At 33.6% G+C, this 10,835-nt stretch overlaps 1 protein-coding gene across 1 annotated transcript in view; it reads left to right on the top strand.

Moving 5' to 3' along the window:
- The window catches only part of LOC111709638 (serine/threonine-protein kinase MRCK alpha), a 21,191-nt gene extending 14,232 nt beyond the window's left edge, over nucleotides 1–6,959 (top strand). The window contains exons 3-5 of the mRNA XM_023483405.1: nucleotides 5,990–6,114; nucleotides 6,269–6,338; nucleotides 6,805–6,959. Coding sequence (XP_023339173.1) covers nucleotides 5,990–6,114; nucleotides 6,269–6,338; nucleotides 6,805–6,944 — 335 coding nt within the window. The 3' untranslated portion in view covers nucleotides 6,945–6,959. The remainder of the gene's footprint in view (nucleotides 1–5,989; nucleotides 6,115–6,268; nucleotides 6,339–6,804) is intronic.
- The last annotated feature ends 3,876 nt before the right edge of the window (nucleotides 6,960–10,835 follow it).

Genomic DNA, 10,835 nt, shown 5'->3' with positions numbered 1-10,835 from the left:
CCCGGTAAATTTGAATGAACCCCCTGTTATATTTGTGGTGAATGGATGGTTGAATGAAGTATGCCTTGTTAACTGCGTGTCATATTCAACATATATCCGCCCCTAGGATTCCTTGTTAATTTTAAATAGTAAACCCCCCACCCCCTCCAGGCCCAACAAAGCTCGTTACTTAAGGGTATATAGTTTTAAGAATTATGATTTTTGAAGATCTGGGGAAAAATTTGACATCAAATGCAAGTTTTTTCATCCTTTTTGAAACTTTCTACCTAAACTTTTATTTAAATTTCTCTAAAAATCAATTAATTTCACCGATTTTGAGAAGAAAAAACTTTTTCTTCAAGAAATACACCCCTGCGTTACTTTCCAACCTAAAATATATGAATTTATTCTGTAATATTGTAACATTTTGTGATTTAAAAGGACAGTAGGTCGACATAATTTAAGTGATTTCATTTATCGACCTCCTCCGAGCAAAGAATACATATTTTTTTTTAGTCGCTTTTTGCACTCACCACTAAGTTTACAGTTAAACTTTTTTATAGCAGGGGGTCAAAATTTACCCCTGCATTTACGCCTATACGTTCTTCTGATCTATTTAATCGCGTCATAATAACAAAAGAAAAGTTGCGTCATTGTGTCAATAGATACGTATCTGCGTCACTCTGATACACTTGCTGTTGTGGGAACATCAGATGAACATAGATTCTAATTCATCTATACAGGGTGGTGTCAGGTTTCATATAAATTTTATATACGCACTTTGCTTCAGAGATGTTCATTAAAAGAAATCTGGGGGGAGCGGCTTTATTTCATTTAAACATCAAATTTTTAGACATTCTTTATATTCTTTTGGTTTGTGTGTCAGTCTGTTTGTTGGTTTGTTTGTTTATGTCAAAACGGCTGAACCGATCCATATTTTTAGCAACTCAACATTACCCCAGGGCCGTCAAATTGAAAAATGCTGACTGAAAAGTTCCACATTTATCATTTTTTGAAAATGCACCAATTTAAACAGAAAAATCGACAAAAATTTGAGAGTGATTTAATAATGGCGACTTACAGAGCAACAGTTGAAAGCTAAAGTTTAATATAATTTTAATAAATGTAAAATGCATAACATGCTTGTCAAGTTTGTCCTTCCCTTGCCTTTCCTAAACAAAGTTTCGACGAAGTTCAATTTGTCTTTTTCCTAAAATCTCTTATTCTATCTCAAGCTAGAACTTTACATTCAATCCTTTGTCAGGATTTGCAAACTTTGCAGACAATATTTTAGGAGTTGTGTAACAGATTTCTAGAGTTGTGTTACAGATTTCCAAGTTGGGTAACAGATTTCTAGAGTTGGGGGACAGATTTCCAGTGTTGGGTAACAGATTTCTAAAGTTGGGTGACAGATTTCCAGTGTTGGGTAATTAATATATTTCTAGAGTTGTGTAACTGATTTTAAGATTTTAATTTGGTAACCGATTTCCGGGATGGGTAACTGATTTCCCGAGTTGGGCAATGGATAACTGAATTCCTGAGTTGGATAACTGGTTTCTACTGTTTGGCGACAGATTTCTTTAGCTGTGTAACGGAATTTTAGCGTTTGGTACAAATTTGGTTTACTTTCCCTTGTTGGGTAACAGATTGTAACTGATTTCTAGAGTTGGGTAACAGATTTTTAGATATTGGTAACTGCTTTCCTGATTCTAGAAACATAGAACGAGAAAAGAAATCACTTTCTAAAAACAGAACTAATTGAGTTGAAACTATTTAACCCTGAATTATCCTCAAGATCAAATTTCAAACCCTCTAGCCGTCTCAGACAAATTGTCTGCTAAGTGAAGGGGGCTAAAAGGAACAAAACAAGGGGTTTATAATTGTTGATAATGTGGGGGTAATCCTAAAAACTGGACATCAAAAGGTAAGTTTCTCATCCCCCCCCCCCATAGTATAAATCATTTGTTTTCCACAATTCAGCGAAAAAACCTGAATTTTTTTTTTTTTTTTTTTTAAAGGGTGGATTAAAGGAATTTTAATGGAAAGATTATATCCGAGAACTGAAGAGTTGCCACAAACTCTCATTTCTAATTCCTTTTTCTTTGCAACCTAATGATGGAAGCCTATATTTGACATTTATAGTTCAAAATTAGATTTCAAATATATAAAGATTAAAAAATGGAGATTGTACAGAAGTTGCGTCAAATAAAAAAGAGAAAAAGGGCTTGCATTTTTTAGTAAGGTATTATCAAAGAAATTCAAGCAGGAAAAAGAATAAGATGGATATTTGAAAAATTAAAGATAAAATTGTAAATTTATTTTGCGCTTTTTAACTATTCCAATTTATTCTGCCAACCCCTCCTTCCTCCACCTCCTACCCCTTAAATCGGATGACCGGCGCCCCACTGTGCGAAATGAATAGGGTTTAATTTATACTACTAAAAATTCTAATTCTTTTAGATATAAAGCTGCTGGAACCAGCTTTTATACTTCAAAAGGGCGTCAATTTATTATCATACCGCTGAGAAATAATTTTTATCGCAAGAACCGGGTGTTGAAAATCCTCCAAACTTTATCAACACGTTTTTGCGTAGATTTATCAACACTTTTTTGCGTCTATACTAAGTGTTGAACATGTTAACCTGACATTGGGTAGGGTTATATCTACATTTTATATTATTCAATTGAACCTTTTATCCCGTTTTTACATAATAAAATTCCTTGTAAAAATGTTGATACAAAAAGTTGATGGTTCCTGCGTAACATTGGTAGGATTGGTAGGATTAACATTTTACTCTTCGCTCCTAAATTTCAACTTTTAAAGGATTAGGTTCTAGAACAAAGTGTTCAGATATGCTTTTAAATTTTTAAATATTGTTCACGTGATCTTGAGAGAATCTTTTGTTAAAAAATATAATTTTTCATATGTCTCTGTCATTTTCTTGTCCTTTTTGGATTGGGAATTTCACGTTTTTAAGTCTCCTGGCTTAAAAAATGTACGTAAAATGGGTTCATTAACAAAAATTAAATGTTTCGTTAGGTAAGTTTTCTTTTTGAATGTTTGCAATTACGTTAATAACTTCTTTCAAGCTTAGCTTAACGACGTTTCTTAAATAATTTTGGTTAGCAATAGCATCCATTCTATTTTTTATTTAGGATGGAGCACACATTCTACAGTGTACACTGTACATTGTACATATTTAATATCGATTAACGCCCCCCACCCTTCATAATTACCCGTACCTCCCACATGTTTAAAGTATACCCCCCGTGGGGAGGCATACATGAGAATGGAGTGTATAGATTATGAATACCATCTATGAATATGAAATAACAATAGAACGGACAACGAAAAGAGTTTTGTTTATGGAGCCATTTTGATGCAGTGGTTTTCCAATTTTAAGGAAAATCACGACCAACATATCTTTGTTTTTATATAAAGTGTTCCGACGTTTCTAGGAGGAATGTCAACAAACTCATGGTGCTACTCAAGCCAAGTTTTGTTTTAATTCCTACTAGTTGCAGTAACAGCTAACTTAATTTGTTAACAATATTGGGCTAGGCGAAAATTTCTTATAATAAAATTAAAAGCTCTACATTGAGAATTTAATTTTAAAACACTCATAATAAGGGTCTGTTCTATTATTAAGCTAAATTTTTAGATGCAATCTCTCGAAATGGAATGGCACGAGTTAGAGAGGTTGGGGGGGATGGGGTGCTCATAGATTTCAGATATCCTTTTCCAGTTTTGTTTCTGAGATGATAAAAATATACTTGGGTTGTATACTGTATACTGTATAGCTGAGATTTGGCAACTGTACTTGGATTAGCTGGGTAATCTACTATCTGAGGGTGGAAAATGATAGCCAGTTAGATAGTTGGATAGTTGGATAGCTAGATAGAGCTGATAGTCGGACAGTAGGATAGCTGGATAGTTGGATAGTTGGATAGCTGGATAGCTGGATAGTTGGACAGTAGGATAGCTGGATAGTTGGATAGTTGGATAGTTGGATAGTTGGATAGTTGGATAGCTGGATAGCTGGATTGTTGGATAGCTGGATAGCTGGATAGCTGGATAGCTGGATAGCTGAATAGCTGAATAGCTGGATAGCTGGATAGTTGGATAGTTGGATAGTTGGATAGCTGGATAGCTGGATAGTTGGATAGCTAGATAGCTGGATAGCTGGATAGCTGGATAGCTGGATAGCTGGATAGCTGGATAGCTGGATAGCTGGATAGCTGGATAGCTGGATAGTAATTCTACAACAAGAGTTGTAATACCGCAGAATCGGCTAAACTCCCAAAATGCACAACTTTATTATTTAAATAGTAAACACAGATATTAAACGTGTTAAAAATTGTCTAATTGAAACCTTTAATTGACTTTAAAGCTATCTTTTTTATCCTCTAAATTGAAATAGCTTGCATATAATCATTCGAATTTTTTCCATCTTGTTGAAGAGAAAAATGTCGTTTAATGGCTGTAAAATACAAGGGTTGCTGGGGAGTAGAGGGGGAAAAATAAATAGATATTGCGGAAATGTAAATACAGAAGGGATAAAGTTGTAGTTCCCCCAAAGGGGGAGGGGGGGTTGTAAATATTCTGGTCTAGACTTGAATTAGACGGATATTGAACCATTAAAAGTTTTCCCCAGCCTGGCCAAACTTTTGTAAACAGTAATCAAACTAAATGTTTACAGGGGTAATAATCCCCCCCCCCCATCCTTGACATTTATTCTAGAACCCGAGCAGGTGAAAATGCAATTGGCTGCCTGAAATCAAAAATATTTACGGTGGTGTTAAAAGGTCCCTAAACTTGACCGTGTTAAAGGGTCCCCAAACGTGACCGTGTTAAAGGGTCCCTAAACGTGACCGTGTTAAAGGGTCCCTAAACGTGACCGTGTTAAAGGGTCCCTAAACGTGACCGTGTTAAATGGTCCCTAAACGTGACCGTATTAAATGGTCCCTAAACGTCACCGTGTTAAATGGTCCCTAAACATTACACCTTTAAAAGAGTGGCATATCCGAATCATAACGGTACCCTTCAAAGTTTAGCTGATCAAATATGAATTAGGTATCCATTTTCGTAATTTTGGGAATTGATTATTTTTAATTGTGGTTTCTCCACAAAAGTGACATGCACATTGCTAGACGTCATCTTCCACATATCAGATTTATTTTAGAAACCATTTGGGAAAATACGGGAAATTGGTCGCTCTAACTTTAATATGTACACTGTACAGCATACTGTACAGCATTGATTTATTCCTATTTGATGAACTAAAGGGCATTTTTGCCGACAGCGAGGCTATTTCAATATTTAGTGTACAGTCAAAATATTTGAAAATTTTATTAACAGATTAGGACTTTAAACTTCAGTTACAATTAGATCAGTGCAGTTTATTGTGTTCTTTCTTTAAATACTGTTTTTAAAAATGTTCTCTGTTTGGAACTTCAGTTGCGTGTAATACTTCACGCTAATGACGTCATGCCTAATTGTTTAAAAAAATCTCATTGTACTTTTGGGGTCAAAGCTTGTTTTGAATAATTATTCAGGGGTGTATATTCTTCAGAATTACCCCTTTTTGATTATTTGGGGGGAAAAATAGAAAAATGGACATCTAAAGTCAACTTTTTTCGTTCTTTTTGATACTTCTTAGTCAAATACTTATTTATTTAAAAAAAAAAATATTAAACTTCCATAAAACCCTAAAAAATGTTGACGCTCCTGTAAGCATGTATATTGTATATTCTACTGTGGGAAAATGATTTTCAAGGAGTTGGGGGAAGAGAAATTAACCTATATATATATATATATATATGGACTGTACGGACAATCTTTATTTATACTTTGCTTGTCGGTTTGTTTGTAACCTGCAAACGTCACAACGGCTGAACCGATCGGGCCAAAATTCTTTGTGGGACCTCACATGGCCCCAGGGAAGGTTTTCTAGAAAATTTAAACCCCTGTAATTATCAATATAAAGTTCTTACATTTTTTATATTTCAGTTAAACCGGTGACGAATCACGTGAAGGGTCTACGCCTGTCCAAGGAGGATTTTGAGATCTTGAAAGTGATCGGACGAGGAGCTTTTGGGGAGGTTTGTGTTGTCAAAATGAAACATACGGATAAGGTGGGTTTGAATCAAACGTGTTTTTTTAATTAATTAACATTTGAAGTAGAAAGTAAAAAATATTTTGAATTTTAATTATTAAATTGTAATTGCTGGTTTTTTTGCAGTTTTAATTTTTGATTTATTTTATCTATTTATATATTTTCTTATTCAGGTGTATGCACTAAAAATTTTGAACAAATGGGAAATGTTGAAAAGAGCAGAAACTGCGTGCTTTCAGGAAAGTTTTACAAAAATTAAACTTAAAAAAAGAAAAAGTTTGAGAACAGAAAGCAGACGAATCTATTCGATTAAAATAAAAAAAAAACATTTCCTAGGATCCTGATCCGGATCGTTGGGTTCACAAGATTTTGGAATCCTGGATCAGGATCCGCAAAAATATGCGGATCCAAAAGGGTTAAATATCAACCAAAACCCAAAAATGAACATTGAACTGTTCATTGTTTACTAATGAGCGATTAGTAAAACTTCATAAAACTTCAAAAAAAAGTAAAAAATAAAATTGAACATTTTTTATCAGTTCAGAAAATCAGTAGATCTGAAGGAAATATTCATGACTTGGATCCGTTTTTTTTAAGGGCGGATCCAGGATTCGGATCCGCATCAAAATGAAATGGATTATAAGCACTTGAAAAATATTAGAAGTTTAAAAAATAGTTCATAAAATAATGTAAATCGATAAACAGGAAGAAAGAGATGTTCTCGTTTTCGGAGATAGAAGATGGATTACAAACCTTCATTTTTCATTTCAGGACCAAACTAATCTGGTGAGTTCAAACAGTACTTTCAGTGTACATATAGTTCAAACAGTACATACAGTGTACATATAGTTCAAACAGTACATTCAGTGCACATTTTGTTTAAACAGTACGAACACTGTACATATCGTTCAAATAATACATAAACTGTACATATAGTTTAAACAGCACACACATTGTACATATAGTTCAGTGTGCCCCACAGTGTACACAGTTCAAACAGTACTTTCTGTGTACATCTAGTTCAACAGTAATACAGTTTACATATATTTCAAACACTTCATGTGTTAACTGTACATATACAGGGTTACCCAAAAAGGATGAGACTGCAGAGACGACTGTACTATACACAATTTATTCTGTTTTTTCTTTTTTATTCTGTTTTCCTTCACTTTAAACTTGTTTGTTTATTTGCCACAACATAAGGCTTAATTTAACATAGGGATCTTCATATCTTTAGAGTTTAAAGTTGTCATTACAGTTTCATCCTTTGTGGCTAACTTTTAGTTCACATTGTACTAGTAAGATAAATCAGGAACTATAACTGTGTACTACAGTTTCTTCTGAGAGTAATGTAAACAAACATTGTTTTGTTTATATTCCTCCCATATACTGCAGTACACTTACAGTACGGTGAGCATAACAGTGTTTATTCAAGGGTAGGTTTAATTCTGCCAATATTGACCAAATTAAGTATGATCAATTCATATTTCCATCTAGCTAAAAGAACATTAGAAATCCAGTACAATTAAGATAACGCCTTATTTAGCCTTGCAACATTCTGTAGTAGGTTTACTAGACAACCCTTGCTTAAGATAATCCAATAAATCCTAGATAGCTTAAGCAAGTCTGGCAATAACTTTATCTTTTGCAAACATGTGCGTAGCCTCAAGAATTTTCTTTGCCTAATAAATTTTCATATTTCTCGAATCTTGAAGTTTTCACTTTCTTTTTAAGCCATCACATCTGGTGGAAAATTTTATCTATTTAAATAAAATAAAAGATAGTTTTGAAACTTAAAATTTTTTTTTATCTCTTAGGATTTTACTTTTTTATCTAATTGGATTTAAAGACAATTTATTTGTATTTTTTTTTAAATCTCTGATAACTTTCCTTATAATCGAGTTTTTACATTTCTGTAAAGAAAACTTCACATATTTCTGCCACGTCTGCAAATTCTTTTCTCCCCATGTTCTGCACTTTTTCTGCGTAACTTGCGTAGAATGAAGAACTCATCTGCTAAACTGTTCACAAATAAGAAACCTAAACTGCCCTTGCAGTGCACAGAATGCCTGTAAAGGGGAATTAAATTGAAAAAAGTTTACTTTCACTTTTTAGTTTTAAAGTAAAAAATTTACAAGCAAATTTGTGGGCATTCATTTGTATAAAAATATTTTTGAATTCTGTATTAATCCCTGTAAAATGGGTAGAATGAGTCATCTATTCGGTATTCTGCACTCAAGCTTATATATATATATATATATATGAACACATATATAATGCATATGGACGGGCAAAATGAAAAGGGGATTAAGAATTGAATAAGGGATTAAAGCACAATTAAGAAATTTGAATTAGATTGAAAGGAGGATCTTAAATCTCAGTTTATGCTGACATGATTGATTATCTCCTAAAACCGTTGTTCTGATGGATTAAACAACAGTGATAAACTTGGCTTGTATTAATCCCCTGGTGCGAGGATTGGATTGAATTACTGAAAAAATATTATTTTCTGAATTTGATCTGTGCGCATGCGTTTATAATGAAGGAGCCTGAGCCGGAATAGAAAATTAAAAGATAAGATGTCTAAAAAATAGATCGATATTTTAAAAAATCGCTTTCCCCATTCTTGAAACCCAAGATCCGATACTGGGTTTCATAACGATACCTTGTCTTAAGTTTTGGGCTCTGAGTTTTAAGGTGTGTAGTGTTTATGTTCTGTATATGTTAGATTCTAGTCATACCTCACACCACGCACATTTTTATTAAATATACAGAAGCATATTTATTATTTACATTTTTAATTGTACAATTATTTACGTTGTAAATTCTTAACTGTACGTATATGGTTCCAGTTGTACAGTGTATATGTGCAGTTTTAAATGTAAATTGTACAGAGGTAAAAGTGGGTAGAATGGTTTAAGTTGTACATTTGTCATGTACATGTACGTGTACAACTTTGTGCACTTCTTACAATACATGCTAATTTTGACGGTTTTATGAAATTTATGAATCCTAAGCATTGCTTCTTAGATAAATACATGTTCATTGGTCTAATGATTATTTATTTAAACTGCTCGGCTCAGCTCAGCGAGGGGAGGAAAGCCAACCACAACAATTTTTCGTCCGAACCACCTCGAAATCCTCGTCCTTCCAATATTATTTTTTTAATGTCCAACCCTTGCTAATAAAAATATCTTTTGAAAATCTGTAGACGTTTTAGAGGTGGCTCGGACGAGATATTGTTTTGGTTGGCCTTCCTCCCATCGCTCAGCTCAGTTCACCGGAAAATGTAAATTCCCCAACGCCACGTCATTAACTGTTTATTTTTCTCTTGTGCATAAACACCATTTACTACATATATGCATGAAACTGAAACCTGGGGGGAAGGGGGGGGGGGTAGTTCAAAGGAAGGGAAAAGATGGATTCTACATTGGAAAAATGTTCGAATGTGAGCATAAGAATGGGGGGAGTACAGTGATCACCAGAAAACAATGGAATAGGAAGACGACATTATAGCAATACTTAAGTGTATTTGATGGGGTTACAAAGCAAATAGTTTTACTAGACACTTATAAAATCACTTATCTTGTGAAATGGGTCTGTTTGCACTGCACAATTGTTTTATTTCATGGTCATTGGACCTTTTTAAAGCCAAAACTTGATTTTTAAAGTTGTCTTACTATTCCAGAGTTTCCTAGTTAATACTGTAGGATGTAGGATTTTAAGTTTGAAATTCGATTACAATAAGAAAAAGAGGAGGGGGATTCACTACGAATAGGGAAGGTATAAATGGNACGAAAAATCTTTTTCATGGAAAATTAGTTAGTAAAGCTTCAATTTACATATAGTACAGGGTATTTACAAAAACAACTCTAGATAATGTTTACTGAAAATATAAGAAAGAAAAATGCGCATTTCGGCTGATTTTGGCATGGTCAAGAAAATTTTTTAAATACTCAATTTTCATGCTTTTGGATATCTTCTGTATGTTCTGAAGATGACAATAAATACAATTTTGTTCAAGATATCTTGTGAGCTGCTCTCTTTTTTCAGATACCAGTAGCATGGTATCAAATTACTAACTAGATAAACCTACATAATATATGTCATGGTGTAATGGAGGGGAGGGGGCATTAATATTGTATAATAATAAAACTCGAAATATCTTAAACATTTCATCTAGAAATTAAATTTTATCAACTTGTCTTTGAGTTTTCAAAATAAAGATTAAAGACATAGTTTGTATTAAAAACTTAAATTGTGCACTTTGAAAACAAAGATAACAAATTTCACTTGGTTTTCATGATCATTGAAAAGTCCTATCAATTGTAAAGTTTAAATTTTAGGAAAAATGGAAACACGCTAGGTCCGCTGACCGCTAGGTCATCATATCGCAGCCATTTAAAATATTTCCAGAAAACAGTGATTAGAATTTCAGACACAGTGAAAAGCACAGTACGATAGGAAAACCGGTTTTTAATAGCAGACAACGTGTACGCTGTACATGGTGATAGGGGAAAAAACCGGATTTGAATAGCAGACACTGTGTAGACTAATAGAAAATCCGGTTTTGATTAGCAAATTTAGCACACAGTTATGGGAAAACCAGTTCTGAATAGGAGATACAGTTTACAGTTATAGGAAAACCGGTTTTGAATCGCTGACACAGTGTATAGTAATAGAAAACCCGGTTTTGATTAGCAGACACAGTGTACAGCAAAACAAAAACCGGTTTTGATT

This window comes from Eurytemora carolleeae, unplaced genomic scaffold (genome assembly GCF_000591075.1).
Source record: "Eurytemora carolleeae unplaced genomic scaffold, Eaff_2.0 scaffold979, whole genome shotgun sequence".
NCBI classification, from domain to species: Eukaryota; Metazoa; Arthropoda; class Copepoda; order Calanoida; family Temoridae; genus Eurytemora; species Eurytemora carolleeae.
Note: the sequence above shows the minus strand (reverse complement) of the source record. Positions and strands in the feature narration are given on the sequence as shown.